General features: G+C 44.3%; 1 protein-coding gene across 1 annotated transcript in view; it reads right to left on the bottom strand.

Moving 5' to 3' along the window:
* The window catches only part of Wwc2 (WW and C2 domain containing 2), a 165,521-nt gene that overhangs the window by 64,579 nt on the left and 83,434 nt on the right, over positions 1–17,508 (bottom strand). The window contains 3 exon segments of the mRNA XM_038327607.1: positions 2,925–3,004; positions 13,733–13,809; positions 14,997–15,200. Coding sequence (XP_038183535.1) covers positions 2,925–3,004; positions 13,733–13,809; positions 14,997–15,200 — 361 coding nt within the window.

Genomic DNA, 17,508 nt, shown 5'->3' with positions numbered 1-17,508 from the left:
TTTCACTTATTTGGGAAGAGATTTATCAATGCAATCTTTGGCTCCTCAAAGAATTATGTCTGTCAATTTAATACAGGTAAAGGCTCACTAACTAAAAGCAAAGCTGTTTCCAAATGTTGTTTTGGCATTTTCAAGCAAGGCACTTAATACATTAAAAACAAACAAACAAAAACCGGAAACAAACTGGGATTTCATAAAAAGCTTACATGACACAGAAACTGTGTCATAGTGATTTTCCAGAGCAAGACTGATTTCTTCCCACATGTGGACCCTCGTGTGTAATGGTAAAACACGCCCTTAGTCCAGAAACATGCTTTGCCATTTAAAAACAAAAACCCAGAGTCCAGCCAAACTACTGGTTTAATTTTCCGAGAGTTTTTCGTTTTGACGGCAATTTCTCGGCTACCTTACTGTATTTAGAGCCCCCCTCAAACCTCCCTACTTTAATGTTGTTTCCACTTCGAGTTCCCCGCTGTCTCTCACTCCTTCTCCATTTTCCCCTTCGCCCTTTCCTCCCGCTTTTGACCTGACTAGAAAAATATGAATGTAGTTTAATGGCTTATTAAGCATCTTGGTAGCTCTTGCTATACAGAGCCATAGGCTTAGCCACCTTTTGCCTTTAAAATGAAGTTTCAAGCTTTTATTTCTCTGTGTTTGAATGAAAAGAATCTTAATTTTTCCCTATTTTTTTTAAACCTTAAAATGTTTACTCTGTATTGGAAAGAGATTTTCAATGGCGTTCCTCCTCTGGAAGACTTGCTTCGGAGCCGGATTTTCATGGGGACTTCACTTACTTTTGATTTGCTAAGTGCTGCTATCATTTCCCATCTGGGGAGGCAGCACAGGGTGTTCCCGGGGTCCTCCTAGACACAAGCCACACTGTTAGGCTTGTGGGCATAAACCGAGAAACATAGAAAGATATTTATTAGCCCAGCATAAAACTGTTGTGCCAAGCAAAATGAAATCAAGGATAAATCACATTATAATTCAAGGTTCATTGACAGGATCCCTGTCTGTGGTGAAGAAGTAAAATGCTACAGAAAACTGTCGCAGACACAACAAATAAACAAACAAATTCTTCCGTGGCGTTAGCACGGAGGTTTGTTTTGAAGTCTGGTCTCTGGTCTACCAAGGTACTGGTCAGTGTTTTAGTGGGGCAGCAGCTGGAGGATAAGGCTTTGCTTTGTCTATACCTGAGAGCAGCAGGAGAGGTCTCTGTCCTTAGATACTGTATCTTTCTGTTCTCAGCACATTCTGAGAGAAAGCCCAGCTTTCCACACAGATGTCTATTGTTTTCTCATGGAATGCTACCAACAGTCTTACAGATGCCTCAGATACCTACAGAAAGGGTTTGTAGGAAAACTGCTTTGAAACAATAGAGTATTGTCACACCAACACAACACAACCCAGCAAGTTTGGCTAACCTTTAACCCTGAGTTACAATTTAATGTATCTTAAAATGTCTACCATATGGCTAACTATTTTGTGGCACTCTTTGTTTGATCTCCTCTTGCCTCAAAGCCCTGCTCTATGTTGACACACGACTGATTACTAAATAATGCATCTAGGTCATTCTAGTCTGCAGCCAGCTGAGGCTGCTGCAAGTCTAAACTGGAGACTTACCGCACGACCACCAACTACACCTGGCATTGGAGACCTGCAGCAGATGTCTCCAAACTTCCTCGGTTATTCTAGCTGGCAGGTTTGGGGAGCACTAGGGTGAGTGGACCTACAAGGGTGTCAGTGCCCCGATTCTGTGAGGCAAGAAGGCCGAATCATAGCAACAAAGGCCTGAGATTACAGTCATGTGCCTGACTTGGTCAAGAGTAGTGGGTGGGTGGGCGTCACAAGCACAAGTCACCATTCAGCAGGAAGAACAATCAGCTCATGTCAGGCCAGTGACAGTCACGAGCCTTACTTAATGGAATAATGCCTTGAATGGCACCAGATTTTCCAAGAACAGAAGGCAGACTACTAGGCAAAAGGAGCAGAGCTGGGTACTTCCCAGAGAGGTGGCTCCCGTGTTGGCCTGGCATTGCTAGCGCACTGCTAAGGAAGCTGTGAAGCCTATCCGAGTGTGACACCAGCCAGGAGGATCCCTAGAACACCGCCCTGCGCTGACGGCACCTGGCCCCGCCGAGCAGGGCACACAAAGCAGCTGAAGGCTGTTAAAGGACAGCTTTGGTGCTGTCTGTGGTCACACAGTGATGGAAACCACAGGCTTCTTCTGCGGACCAGGGACTGCGGGAGACAGTGTCTCGGGTGAGCCCGGCATGGTTGGGTTAGCATGAGCCCAGTCAGTAGAGAGCAGGGGCTTCTTTAGGCTGGGAACGGCATGGGTTCTTGAACTGGCCACCTCTTTGTATCTGCATTTCCATTTAACCCGGCCCATCTTAGCGCTACCCCAGCGGCCCACCTTCATTTAGAACTGGAATGAAAAAACCAGAGGGAATGGATGCGGCAAATGGCGAAGAGTGAGTTCCTTTGTGGAGCCTGACTTGCCCCGACTCCCTTACAGGTGTCAGGCTAGAATCCATACGGTCACTGGGACTGAGAGAAAGGTGGACAGAATCCCAGGCAGAGCGCAGACTCTTAAGCCCAGTCCTCCAGTCTAGCCATCAAGGCTGACCTACACCACAATCTGAGGGAAGGCCGCAGTGGGCCAGGACTGCAGGGCACAAAGTTAACATTTTCACTTTGGTTTGTTTGGCTCATCTTCAATGACTAAGTTCAGCCCCTTTCAAAGTGTATGGATTTTTTTTCAAGTTGTTTTTTTTTTTTTAAGTTGATTGCTTTTGGCACAAAGCTTTAAGCCTTTTACTTTCTCTGTGTCTCTGAGAAATCTCCCATGGAATTGCTCTATCTGTTTTTTATTAGGGAGCTTTGAATTGCTATAACGTCGATTTTAGCATTTTAATACTCACTGCTGCAGTGTTTCGAAGCCTTGCTCTTTGTAGAGAAGTTCTTGCTTCATCTGGGAGAGTTCTCTCTTCAGCTTTTTAACCTTCGTGAGAAATCAGTGGCCATTAGTGTTTATAAATAATTAGTAATAGCACATTATTTCAAAAGATCATACGTGAGTAAGCTAAGAAAGATCTTAATACTTCTCCATCACATAAATTCTATGGGAGGTTTAGGAGTTATATATAAATTATCAGTGATGTACACAAGCACCACCACTGACCCTCACTTACTCAACATTGTGACGAGCTGGACATCGTCCTGGCCTTGACTTTGTGTGGTACAGCCAGTCAGGGTCACATTAGAGCTTGTAACCACATACAACTAACTCTGTACCCCGGACTTCTTCCCTTCCTTTACTGGGTTCTGGATGGCCAGCCATGCCCTGGTTTCTCACATATGCCCACTGACACATGCCTCAGGGACCGCGCACGCACGCATGCACGCTAGCTATCCCTTTGCCCTATGCTCTGCCCAAGCCTCTCAAAGCTGACTCCTCCCACGCATCTCTTGGAGTTAGTCCACTGTCACCTGACTTCTCAGGCCATCCTCCCTATGTCGCTGCTCAGCGTTATTTATCTCAGAGAATTCTTCAAGAACTAGCTGCATGAGGGCACTGTCCCTGGGGACAGCAAGCTGCAGAAAACCACAGGTATCCCCAAAGTCCACATGAGGCTAAGAAAACACGTGATTAATAAATACTTGTTATCACACTGACAAAAATACTTTTCCTATGATATTCCTTGGTAACAGTGACAGGACAATATGACAGCTCAGAAAGGAAGCACGTGCCTGGTGTCTAGTGACAATCTACTGTCAGTCTTCATAAGAGCAGGGGAAACTATTCTCACATATTAGGCTACAGCTTTAAGTATTAAGCCTCTGCTATACCATATTTTAGTGTGTTTCTGAACTTGTATTCAGTTCATAGTGTATTCAGAAATCCCAGGGAAAAGACAAAATATGCTGAAAGAGTTGGGGCAAAGTAGGAGGGGGGCACACACAGTGGATGTGAGAGAGGTCAGAGGAAAAGGCAGTTGTGTAAGTTGCGCATGGGTGTAAACACACAGTACCCGGGTTAAAGAAGATACCCAGTATTTTGTGAGAGCTCAAGCTGACGTTTCACTTTGTGCCCACTCATATTTTATCAGGGGAAATAATACAAGCAATTATATTTCAAGACTCAATTTGTGCCGGGCGGTGGTGGCACATGCTTTTAATCCCAGCACTCGGGAGGCAGAGGCCAGCGGATCTCGTGTAGTTTGAGGCCAGACCTGGGTCTACAAGAGCTAGTTCCAGGGCAGGCTCCAAAAGCTACTGAGAAACCCTCTCTTGAAAAAAAAAGACCCAATTTGTAACTACAAAGAGAAGTAAGAGCATTGCTATTAGGATCCAGAAGAAAGAAATGACTTGGGGCGGGGCTGCCTGAGGGAGATGGAGGAGAGGCGGGGCTGCCTGGTGGAGATGGAGGAGGGGCGGGGCTGCCTGAGGGAGATGGAGGAGGGGCGGGGCTGCCTGGTGGAGATGGAGGAGGGGCGGGGCTGCCTGAGGGAGATGGAAGAGGCAAGGAAGAGTGATGGCACATTCCCAGCGCAATGGAAAGGCATTCACTATTAGCAGGTCAGACGAGCCACGAGTAATCAGTAACTCATTCCCTGTGTGCTGTGTATCGGACAGCATTTTTCATGCTTTTGTTAAAAAGACAACACTCTTCTACTTAAAAACAACAAAAAAAGTATTTTCACAAACAGTCATAGCACTCAGAGAGATGGACAGAAAGCTCTTACCTTTGAAAAGAGAGTTGGTAAGGCACTGTATTGAGACCCACGTAGAACTGCGGAATTAAACCAATCAGTATTGAGGCGCACTGAAAACGGAGTATTGTACTTAGAGTCATTGGTGAGAGAGTGCAAGAATCAATTTAAATTGTTCATCAGACTCTTCCCGTTCTTCTCGGGGGTATTAGCACTTCCGCACATTCACCACAGAGGTGAAAATAATAAGTGTCCATCAACGAATAATAGAGGAAATACACTAAATACTCACAGTGAAATAATACTCAGGCTCACAAAAAGTCAAAGATTCTGGCAATAATGTGTGTAACAAACGGATGGGCCTTGAGGACTTATAGGTTAAATAAAAGAGACCCACAATAAAATAGCACACAATTCTCTTACATGAAGTACTCAAATTAGTCAGACTCACGGGAGGAGAATGGCTTCCAGGGGCTAGAGGGGACAGCGGAGGGGAGAGAAAGGGCTAGAGCTGCTGCAGTAGGGTGATAATTTGTCACTTACACTGTGCAACAGGGCACCTACACCAACAACTCTGCTGCACACCTCAACGCTGGCTGGAGCTCTTGGTCAAATATTCATACCACATGTAATAAAAAACTGAGACTTCAAAACTCTAGAAGTAATCTCCGCCTCGTGGATTTTATCGTGTACTGGATGGCGATGACACACGATGCTAGCCCTGAGTCTGTCTACACTCACATTATCTAGTTGGAGCTAAACATTAGCTGTAAGCGACACAGCCTTTCTGTTTTATGGCATCTGGATACATTACCTGGATGATTCTTATTTCCCAAATATCAACTTGAAAATATAATGGATTTTAGTTCTTAAATATGAAAACATCCACTCCCATTGTATTGACCAACGAGAAGAGATCTGATTTTCCAGCCAGCCAGCCATTCTTTCTAATTGTTCTTTGGTTTGTGAGTATAGAATTTCATAAGAACTGTCAACCCACGTGTCTTCACTAGCTATAGGAAGGTCACGTTTGCTTTCTTGGCTTGCTCCACTTCAAACCACCCCTCATATGCAGGGTCCCAAATGTAAAAACACGAGCTTGAGTCCCCGCTGGAGGGCTAGTGCCAGCAAGGATCTGCACACCTAGCCCGCTCCAGTCACCACAGAGGTGACTACGGGCATTCTATTAATGCCAGGCAATGATGCTAATCACACCTGGCTTTCAAAGTCCTCACAATACGTGTGATAGCGACAGAGTTCCAGCTCTTACCACAGAGGTGAGGAGTATGGGCCTGCAGAGAAAATGGTGGGCAGTCCAGCAGAGCCCAGGGTTGAGCCAGGGAAGTCTGACAGTTCCCGTTAGAATTAACAGCTAGGTGGTAAGTGGCCTGAATGGCAACCTGTGAACCCTTTCTCCCACCTGAGAGTCATCCATCTTCCCTGGCCCAGAACGGAAGGCGTGGACAGCCCACACACCGAGAGTCGGGGCTTCCTCTTAAGCCTGGACAATCACCTAATCTTATGCACCAGTTTCCTGGGAGTCAACCCGGAGTCTGCAGTGAGACGCAAGAGGAGGCCCAGGCCTTTGGCACGTTCCCTGCGTTGTCTACTGCTAAACTAAAGCCACTGACATTTTTAAATTGACTTCAAAGTTATTTCTGAAACTGGGAACGCTGTGGTCAAGCACAACGTTCCTTCCTGCCTGTGCAGTGCTAGTGCACCGCCTTCTTTCAGGAGCAGGTGACGGAAGAGGGTGACGGAAGAAGGTCACACCGAAACCTGCAAGCCTCTGAAAGATCAGGAGACAGGCAGGTTTCCCAGGCTGCCCCCGAGGTGAAACCCGGCAGCATTAAAGCTATAATGAGCAAAATGGTATTTTACTAATGAGTACCTTCCCCTTCCGCGGTCTCTCCATTGTCTTGTGAGGAGCTCCTCTATAAGACAGGAAAGGGCAACTGTCAACCTGCCCCTCTGGAAATCTCTGACTACTGCTCCTAGCCTGCGCCAAGACTGCACTACCCCCGCTCATCAACTCCAGATGGTCAGAGGACCAAAGTCATCACTTCTCAACTTAAAAACAAGGACAAACGGGGCCCCAGATACTGTCTGGGTCATTCGTGAGGGCTAATTATGGTGTTTTGCCATAAGAAATGGGATGAATGAATGAAATGCATTTTTAAGCTCCAATAAAAGTTTTATTGAGAAAAATATATTAACATCTATGAAATATACTGTCTGAAAATAAAAATAATAGAGAATAATGTAAAATTTCTCTACAAACACGTAAATTAACTAGCAAGTTATCAGATAACCCAACAATTCCACTCCAAGCAAATATCCAGAGAAATGAAAATGTATCTGCACAACACACATGCATGTATAGTCACTGGCTGAGGGAGGGGTATATACCGTATCCCCCCAACACTACAAAAGGGTTGCTATCTAGATGGTGCTCCACTACCTTTGAGACATTACGGAAACAAAGACCTGACTAAAGCGGACAAAAAGGTTAGAGATGACAGTCTCAGTCAGTGTTCTACTACTACCGCAGCAACGCTTACAGAGGAAGACATTCAGACTGGGGGTTGCTAACAGTCTCAGAGGCCCAGTCCATATCATCATGATGGGGGGGACACAGTGGCAGAAGGAAGGCGAGGTGCTGGATCTTGCTGAAAGTTCTACATTTTGATCCATAGGCAGCAGACCACATACACACATGTGGGGGGAGCTTGGCATGGGCTTTTGAAACCTCAAATGCACCCCCATGACACACTTCCCTCAACAAATGCCACACCTCCTATCCTTCTCAAACAATGCCACTCCTGATAACTAAACATTCAAATATGAGCTATCGGGTCCATTCTTAAGCCACTGCAGTGACATCTGTGTGAAAACGGTCACAACACACATCTCTGGGGAGGCTGAGTAAACAAGTGGCTAGAGTCTGTGGACTCGGGTGCCCGGAGAAGGGAAGTGTGTGGAATGAGTCACTTTTAATGGGTCAGGCTTCTTTTCCTGGGGTTCACAAAGACACACACTGCATGTTCTCTCTCCTATAAAGAACCTAGCTTGAATGTGTACACAGGTGGGGGGCTATCTGTCATGAAACTAGAAAGGGAAACATGAGAGGAAAAGGTAATCAAATATATATGATATAAAAACAATAGATGGATCAAATGGTTCGGGGAAGGGAGAAGAAAATAAGGAGAGAGGGGAGGGAGGGAGGAAGGGAGGGAGGGACGGGCAACAGAAACAAACTATGTTTCAAAGTGCCATAACAAAACCCAATGCTTTGCTAATTGAAAATAATATTTAACTTAAAAATAAAAAAGAAATTAAGATGTTATGAACATGACAGAAATATATAAAGATAATGAGACTGCTCTCCCTTATCCAAAAAAGGAGCCTAATCTTTCATATACAAAGTACTTTAATTTCGGTGTGGTGCAACACACCTTTAGTCCTAGGATAGGAGCAGAAGCAGGTTGATCTCTAGTAACTCAAGGCCAAGCCTGGTCTACACAATGGAGGTCCAGGTCAGCCAGTGCTACAGAGTAAGACTCTGTTTCAAAAAAAAAAAAAGAAAGAAAGAAAATAAGGAAAAAGAAAGCTTTTAGTGTGCTTTTATTTATTATCTGAGAATTTAAATAAACATACAAAGTATTTCCAGCATATTCCCTCTCTAATACCAATAAACTTTTTAATCTAAGATAATTCCCTTTAGTGTGCTTTAAATTTTCTTTTCCTGTTCTGACTGGTTATTCAGGCTTCATAAAAACCATCTGAAACCGATCATTTGCAAATGTATTTGTCCCCCGGCCAATACTGTCTGATATGTGTGTGTGTGTGTGTGTGTGTGTGTGTGTGTGTGTATGTAGATAGATAGATAGATAGATAGATAGATAGATAGATAGATAGATAGATAGATAGTCTAATACAGAAAGACACTATATCCTTTCCTAGAGAAGTGAACTGCACTTAATTTTGTAAAAGGCTCCAAGCACAGTAGAATGAGGTGTTTGAGAGTCAGAGTGGAGAGGCTAGTGACTTACATGAGTAAGAAGAATCTCCAAATCGCTCAACACACAATGTCAAGGAAGGAATTCCATTTGCATATATTACTTAGCCTGCGGTACAGAGCCCTTAATATTAGGCAAGAGGTCAAAATATTAGAGAAAAACAGAAATAAAATATCATTAAATCCATGAAATGATTGTTATTTCTTTTCAAGGCCTGATACTGATTTTTTGAGAGGAAAAGAATGGGCACAAATGTGCTATGAATTACCCTCAAGTTCCTAGCAGGGCATGAGGATAACTCTTGTACTGGACAGTCCTTCTCTCATCTTCTCTTTCGGGGTTCCTCTTTTTCTAAGCTATATAATTCTCAGTTTCCTTCAAACCACTAGGAAAGTTGTACTGGTATTCTTTAGCCAAATATCATCTATTAATAAATAAATTGGTCTAAACATTCTAAGAATAAAACATCTAATGTAAATGCTGAGGTTACAAATTAGCACTGGTCACTACATCTCAGAAGTAAGGTCAGCAACATCTGAAACTCAGAAGACAAAGGGTGTGTGTGTGTGTGTGTGTTTACACGATGATCTAATAGGATTTCCCAGGCTGGCAGCGGAGCCCAAGCAGGCTGGCTAGAATTCATACAAATACAAATACAAAGATCTTTCATGTGTAGTGAAAAGTCAATCATTTGTAGCAATTCATGTTATATGGTATATTTTATTTCAAGCACATTGATAGAACTTCTATTACATTATTTGGAACACTGCTTAAAGCACGATATTTTTTGTTAATTATCTCAATAGGAGACCCCAGAGATACAGCTGTCATGAGTCCTCAGTCATGCTGGGTGGGGCTTTTGGTGATACATCTATCTAAGCTACCCTCACCCATGTTCCTACTGTGTGACCCCACTAGCCCTCCTAGATCACCCAGATGGACCAAGTAAGGGTAGTCTCTCTTTCCTTCTGTTTTTTTGGTTTTTCTCTTTTAAATTGCTTCCATTGAACAGCTATATATTTTCCTCCGTTCCCCTCCCTTCTTCCCCTCTCCCCCTCTCCATAAGGGTAGTTTCTGTGACTTACTGATGTTCTTTCGGGTGAATCGCACCTGTAGGTCTTCCCAGGAAAGTCAAACAGTAACTTGGTAATATTGCTCCATCAAAGCAGTGAAATATAAATAATGTTTGTTTATACCTAAAAACGTCAGCATGATTTAAAATGCAGGTAGCTGACAGAGTGGTTGCAGTTAGTTTCTTCATCAACTACCACCTTCAGACACACCTATGAAGGAGACTACGTGACCCCAGAGACTCTATAATATAACCATCCCTTACCCCAAGTGCTAACTGGCCAGTATTCGAAGAGCTAGCGAAGCCAGCCACACCAGCCACAAGTGCTCAAAGCAGGCTCCAAAATTACAACAGCAGCAGAGTCAGGGGCCTGACTGCTTCTAAAAAGCTTTTCAACTGTCCAATCTATCTAATGACAGAGATAAGGGCAAGAAGGAAGAATGTCTCACATCCTTCTTCTTCCACAGATACACCTCCCAAGGTAGGCCAGCTCTCTCTGGCTTACCTTGTGGCACAGGTAATAGAACAGGTATAACATATGATGCCCTTAATTAAGACCAGACATCCCGGCACAACATAAGCTGTGTCAAAGACTCACTAGGAAACAGGTCTGGGGATGTGACCACATGGGGTGTCCTGACATCCCTGATTGACAGGACCCTCTTAATGGTTATTTGTATGAGGGACCTTAAAATGTTTTTGTTTTTAACTCCCTTCCAAAGTTCAGTATTTTCTCCCTTGAATGCACAGACTACAGAGGTTTGCTGTAGCGGTGACTTTGTCACAAAAGATGATTATGAAAATGGTTAATATTTTAAAGGACAGTAGTAACTTTCTGAAAAGTCACAATTAAGTAGTAGCAAGCTTGGGCAGAGAGCTTTAACAAAAATACCTTCATTCCCACATCCTCAAAATAAACTATCTAATAACGAGAAATAAATCACAGTACCATGCAGACATGGACATGGCAGAGACACAGCCCAAAGCATATGAGCCCACTGCACAGCAGTCTTGAGAAATACAGACAAACTGACTGACAGGCACCCTCAAGACTATTTACTACAAGGTGACACAGATCGCTTCTACACACGATTTTATAAAATAAATGAAGAGAATCCAGACTTCTAGTAGATGGAATCTGAGTTTGTGCTTTGGGGATTTTGTTTCTGTTTTGTCCCGGAGCCTGAACTTAAGGTCCTTACTCTACTGCTGAGCCACATCCTCAGCCTACATGCAAACCCACATGTGAACTTTCTTCATGCTCTTTTTCTGAGAATCACCAAATAAACTATAATGAAAACCAATCCAGACTGGCCACCTGAAGATACTGGAGAGCCACCAAGCCCACAGAACTATGCTAAAGGCCCCACGGTAATGGGAGTGCAGCAATGACCCACACATGGAGTTCTTTCCTGGGGACCCGGCTGTGCAATAAGCAGAGCAGCTGGAAGAATACACAGTTGGGGTTCTGGATACAGAGAATGACCAGTAGTCAAGCCCCCACAGCTCAGGGGAGAGGCTGGGAGTTAGGTTCTCTGGTGCAGGACAATTGTCTATTATTCTGTCAATTATGTTTTAAATAAATGCTGGATTGGCCAATAGCTGGGCAGGAAGGAGTATAGGTGGGACAACCAGACAGGAAGTAAAGGCAGGTCAATAAGAACCGGAGAATTCTGGGAAGGAGGAAGTCCATTCCTCCTCAGTCCTGTCTCAAACAAAGAAGGAAGATGTGATTGCCCTGCTGAAAAAGGTACCGAGCCATGTGGCTAACATAGATAAGAATAATGGATTAATATAAGTTATAAGAGTTAATAAGAAGCCTGAGCTAATGGGCCAAACAGTTTATCATTAATATAAACCTCTGTGTGATTCTTTGGGACCTAACGACTGTGGGAACCAGGCAGGACAGAAAACCTCAACAGGTCTCAATGAAGCTGATGGGGTTGGTGGGGGAAAAGGGTGTCCATGAGCTCATGGGCAGCTCTGAGATGGGATAAACTGGAGATAGACCCACACTAAGAAAGGGACTGAAGACTGGATTTCAGTCATTTCCAATTCTGGCTGGATTTAAACCATCTGCTCCCGACCGAAATGCCACAAGAAGCAAAGAGCTTCTGAGAAAAATGAGTGCTCTGAAAAATGCAAGATCGCCCAAAGCTTATAATAATCTTTGTATGACTGCACAGGTAGTATATGGCTCTTATGAAGTAATCATCTATAAGGATCAAGAACTGACCAAAAGACAAAAGAACAGCAGACTAGACCCAAGGACCCAGAAGACAGGAGATCTAGGCCCTGGATTAATCAAGGCATGGAAATGAAAGTACTACAGCTATTTTGGTTAAAATACACACACACACACACACACACACACACACACACACACACTAATGTGCAGAATGTGGGCAAGGAATTAGAAACCAAATAAATAAATAAAACCATTGAAATCATAAGTAGAATTGGCTGAAATAAGTGATAATGATAAAACTCTCCAGGTGTTTGAAAATAAAGCAATGTACTCTGTGAATTCTCAGAGAGGCAGGGAATGATTTGGAGCACATGATAGTAAAAATTCAAAATTCCAAACCTATGGAATGTAAGCAAAAGGCATGGGCATTAAGTGACTTTGAGCCTTAATGCAAATATTTGGAAGCAAGAATGGTTAAAACTCTGGCAATACCCACTGAAAAACAGGAGGTAGGTTTGTTTGTTTGTTTGTTTGTTTGTTTTGAGCCACTTACTAGGCAAGCACTTGGCCAACTAAGCTAGCCCTGCTAAAAGATGTGTTCATTCTTTGACATCCCAATTCCACCATTGTATCAAAAAGAAGTATAGCCAGGGTGACGGTGGGCGCACACCTTTAATCTCAGCACTCAGGAGGTAGAGGCAGGCATATCTCTGTGAATTTGAGGCCAGCCTAGTCTACATAGTGAGTTCCAGAATAGCCAAGGTTGTTACACAGAGAAACCCTGTCTTGAAAAACAAAAACAAAAAAATGTGTACATGTATGCACCAAGAGTCTGTAAGATGTATACATAAGGACGTTATTAATGACCAGGAGCTGGAGTAAACAGACACACCAGAGGTAGAACAGAGAAGCACGCCTGCCAAAGCAGTAGCTATTTAGTTTTAAAAGTGACTGTGGATGAATCCTGAGATAACGCTGGAAAAACAAAGGCCATGGAACCACATACACGGGCGGCATTCTGGTTTTACAGTGTTAGTGAAAGCATAAGACTCAGAGCGAGCAAGGCGAGCATTGCTTCTAGCGGAGAAAGGCACTGAGAGTTAATGTGAGAGGGAGCGATGGAGGCGTCAGTGCTGTGGTGATAATCTGCTGCAGGACCATGTAATTATTACATATGATGCAGCTTGCTCATGAACAGCCCTTGTGATCCCCCAATCAACGATAAACAAGATCGGCATTTAGCAGTTTGATCAAAATAATGAGAGCAATGATCAGGAAATAATCCTTTCAGAGAAGGAATGACAGACTGACAAGGTAGTTAGTGGAAGTTGCAGACACCCTTTTAAATGCCAGGGCACCTGATGAAAGAGGAAAATGTCCCAGAAGACAGGGAGGGAAAGTAAATTATCAGGATGCAGGTTTCCCTTGCATATACTAAGTGCTAATAAGAAAAGAAGGCAATGGAAACGAAGGAACCCCAGGCTACGGCCACTCTACCTGAAGGAACCCAATCTCATTTGATCTCTGAAGCTAAGCAGGGTCAGGCCCGGTTAGTATTTGAATAGGAGACAAAAGTCATTCCAGCCATCCTTCAAACAAAGGAGAAAGATCACCCAACAGTTAAGAGTGGTAATATTTCCTTCAGAGACAAAGATGGGAGGTGATTTCTCATGATTTCTCCATGGCCTGAGCTTCTAAGCACTTGTTCAATCAAGAACCACAATGAGAAAAATCTTACCCTTAATCGCGTGGTGGAAATCTCAGCTTTTAAAATATCAGGATCATATTTAGTGCTGGATGAAGACCCTGAGAAGACTTTTAAGAGAGGAAAAAAATAGCACTTATTAATTGCAATAATTGAAAGCTTGGAATTTACTGATTTTTAAAGTAAGGTTTATGGACGAGACCTGGTATTCCAAGTAGCCCTGTATCCCTTAGCTAGGAGGCTGTAGCAGAAAGATGGCAAAAGCAAGTGTTCCTGGGCCAAAGGGCAAGTTCAGGGACAGCTTACACAGCTTAGTGAGAGCCTATCTCAGGGAGTGGTCCAGCACAGTTTATACAGCTCAGTGGGAGCCTATCTCAGGGAGTGGTCCAGCACACCTAGGATGCGCGAGGCCTTTCCTGGTCCCTGTAACACACATACACACACAGGGCCAAGATGTGTGTTCTTTTGTAGAAACAGCTTGTGCTTTTCTTCTAGGAGATAGGCTCGCACACTTATTTTAAGCCTATTTTCTTTTTTTGAAACAGGGTCTTACTATGTAGCCCAGGCCAGCCTCAAAGTTGTAGTGATTCTCCTGCCTCAGCCTTCCAAGTGCAAGAATTAAAGGCATGAACCACCAGGCCCGGCTCTTCAGGCCTTTGTCATATTAAAGAACAAAAACAAAGCCTCGGGATACAAAAATACTGAGAGGAACTTGTCCTGGGTCCTTCAAGAGATCTGCAGTGCAGCTCCTGGGGTAGGGGTAGGGGCTATGATGTAACAGTTCTGAGCCCATCCTAGCTGCCCCTTTAATTCAGGCCAGCTCCAGATAACTGACAGGTGAACACAGGAGGGGAGAGGGGGGACTGAGCTGCAAGTCCCAGTTCCTCTCTAGGAGCAAAGATCACCTTTGAAAGACTCAAATTTGGGCTGCAAAGAGCGCCTGCTGCTCCTGCAGAGGACCTGAGTTCAGTTCCAAGCACCCATGTCGGGCAGCTTGCAGCTCTCTGACTCTAGTTCTAGGGGATCAGATGTCTCTGGCCTCTGTTCCTTGTTCTGACAGAAAATTACACAAACAAAAGGCAACCTTGCCGATGCCTAAGCGGGGAGATTTGTACCTCAAGTGGGGATGGGCACTTCCCTGAGCCATCTGTTGGGAACCCTCATCTCTCTTGGCCTGGAGGATTTTTGCTGAGGAGGCAAAGTGGCTCAGAATTTATCTCTGGAGAAGTGTGAGTGGCTATCGTTCCCCTACAATCTCATCTCAGTTCTGGGGTGTGACCAGCCACACAGTACTCACGGCTCGTGCGAGAACTTGACTTTTCCTTGTAGACGTCATTTAAGCGGACATACTCATCGAGGGCCAGCGCCAGCCTCTGTTCCTTCACGTGGTACAGCTCCCTCTGCGTCCTGAGAGCGTCCTGGGCCACAGAGAGGTAGTCCTTGAGCATCCTCTCCTGCTCGCCCCGCCACTGTTTTCTCGGATCTTCAATCTGTGTGGTTTCTGAAAAGACAGTAGGTGGAGTCTGTGTTGAGATTTAATTATGTTTGTGAGACTATTCATCGAGGAACTAGCTAGTTTAAATTCCTATATCCTCTAAAGTGTCTACCAGACACGTCTATAAAGTGTCTAAAACTTGGATACGGGTTGTTTTCTCCTATTAGCCCCAAACCACCCCTTGGTCCTCCAACTTCAGTCCTCGACAGAAATGCATCTAACTATACGCCCTTCATACAGATGGCATCCATCAACCATCCTTTTGAGAATTCTCTGGGTGCCCAATACCCAGAAAACAAGGGCTAAATATCATCAGCATCCAAGGCCAAATGGACTTTTGAAGGGCCAGATTTCCACTGACCTGACACAGGCCTCCTGCCCTCTCACCCTGTACATCAGCGCTACCCCTGGCCCGGGCCATGGACCATCACTGTTTCTCAAATTCATTTTCATGCCCACGAAAATCAAGAGAACATTGAAGTCTTAATAGCCATTTTATTCAGCTATACTTCTGTTGAATCTATAAATATTGGAGCTTATATTTCTTTATGGGCATTTTATTTTTCTATGAATTCATTTTTATTTTATCAAAAATATCAATCACTCTGTGGTAGATTAGCAAGTTTAAAGCAATTAAAAACCAAAGCCACCTTGCTCTTGCTTTAAGGAGAAAGTCCCTTAGTGAGTGTGAAAAGTCTCCAAACCGACGATGACCTCTGCCAGTGGAGGATGTGGGCCCTGGCGGCTCACCCTGCCATTTCATCTTATAGTAAGTGCACTAGGATGTGGGCCCTGGCGGCTCACCCTGCCATTTCATCTTATAGTAAGTGCACTAGGATGTGGGCCCTGGCGGCTCACCCTGCCATTTCATCGTATAGTAAGTGCACTAGGATGTGGGCCCTGGCGGCTCACCCTGCCATTTCATCGTATAGTAAGTGCACTAGGATGTGGCCCTGGCGGCTCACCCTGCCATTTCATCGTATAGTAAGTGCACTAGGATGTGGCCCTGGCGGCTCACCCTGCCATTTCATCGTATAGTAAGTGCACTTGCCGCACACTGGCGTCTTCCCGGGGTAAATGACGGCCACAAGGAAAGTGCAGGGCCTGTGGCTCTAAAGGACGCCAGTGCAGCTGACTAAGAGACACTGGTGCCAAGTCACAGAAGAGTGCACGCTTCCGCCGAGCGCAGGATTCACTCGCGGGGAATCCCTGTCCGCAGACACTCGTTAGCGGCTCTATTCACAGCACACAAAGGCCACCCACTGCAGTGGGTAGATTGTGGGTTATCCGTACAGTAAACACTACTCAGAAATAAAGAGATACAGACAATATGTATGTGTGTATCGGATCCCAGGCAACAGTTATTGCATAACCCACTTATACGAAATCCTGGTTAAAGGCAAATCAAATCCAATGACAGAAAAGGGATCAATGACTACCTGAGAAGTACTTGCTATAGTGGAGGCCAAATGTCCTTTCTGAGGGGACAGAAGCACTCCATATCTTGGTTATTACAAAGGTTATGTGGTATATATCCGTCAAAACTCAAGAACTTTGCAACTCATTGCATGGTACACCTGCATAGAGTCGGTCTAAGGAGTTTGGAATGTATCTCACTGGTAGAGTGCCTAACACACACACACACACACACACACACACACACACACACACACACCCTCCTCCCCCAGCAGTGCAAAAGAAATAGCTACTTTAAACAAATAAAATTTAAAGTTGATTACATATACTTTTAAGAACTCAGATGAATGACTAGCACATTACGGAGATGCGGGGCTAGAAAAATGGTCCAATGGTTTAGAACACTTGTTGCATTTGCAAAGGACCTGGGTTCATTTCCCAGCACCCACATGGTAGCTCACAACCATCTGTAACTCCAGTTCTGCGGATATGATACCTTCTCTTGATATGTCAGGCATGCAACATGGTGTACACGCACAGACATATACATATATGTGGTGCACGTGCACAGACATATACACACGTGGTGCATGTACACAGACATACACACATGTGGTGCATGTACACAGTCATATACATTATGTGGTGCACGTGCACAGACATATACACATGTGGTGCATGTACACAAACATACATATGTGGTGCATGTGCAGACATATACACACGTGGTGCATGTACACAGTCATATACATATGTGGTGCACATGCACAGACATATACACACGTGGTGCATGTGCACAGACATATACACACGTGGTGCATGTACACACATATAAACACGTGGTGCATGTACACACAGTGCACATGCACACATACAGAGGCAAACACTCATACATAAA

This window comes from Arvicola amphibius, chromosome 4 (genome assembly GCF_903992535.2).
Source record: "Arvicola amphibius chromosome 4, mArvAmp1.2, whole genome shotgun sequence".
NCBI lineage: Eukaryota > Metazoa > Chordata > Mammalia > Rodentia > Cricetidae > Arvicola > Arvicola amphibius.
Note: the sequence above shows the minus strand (reverse complement) of the source record. Positions and strands in the feature narration are given on the sequence as shown.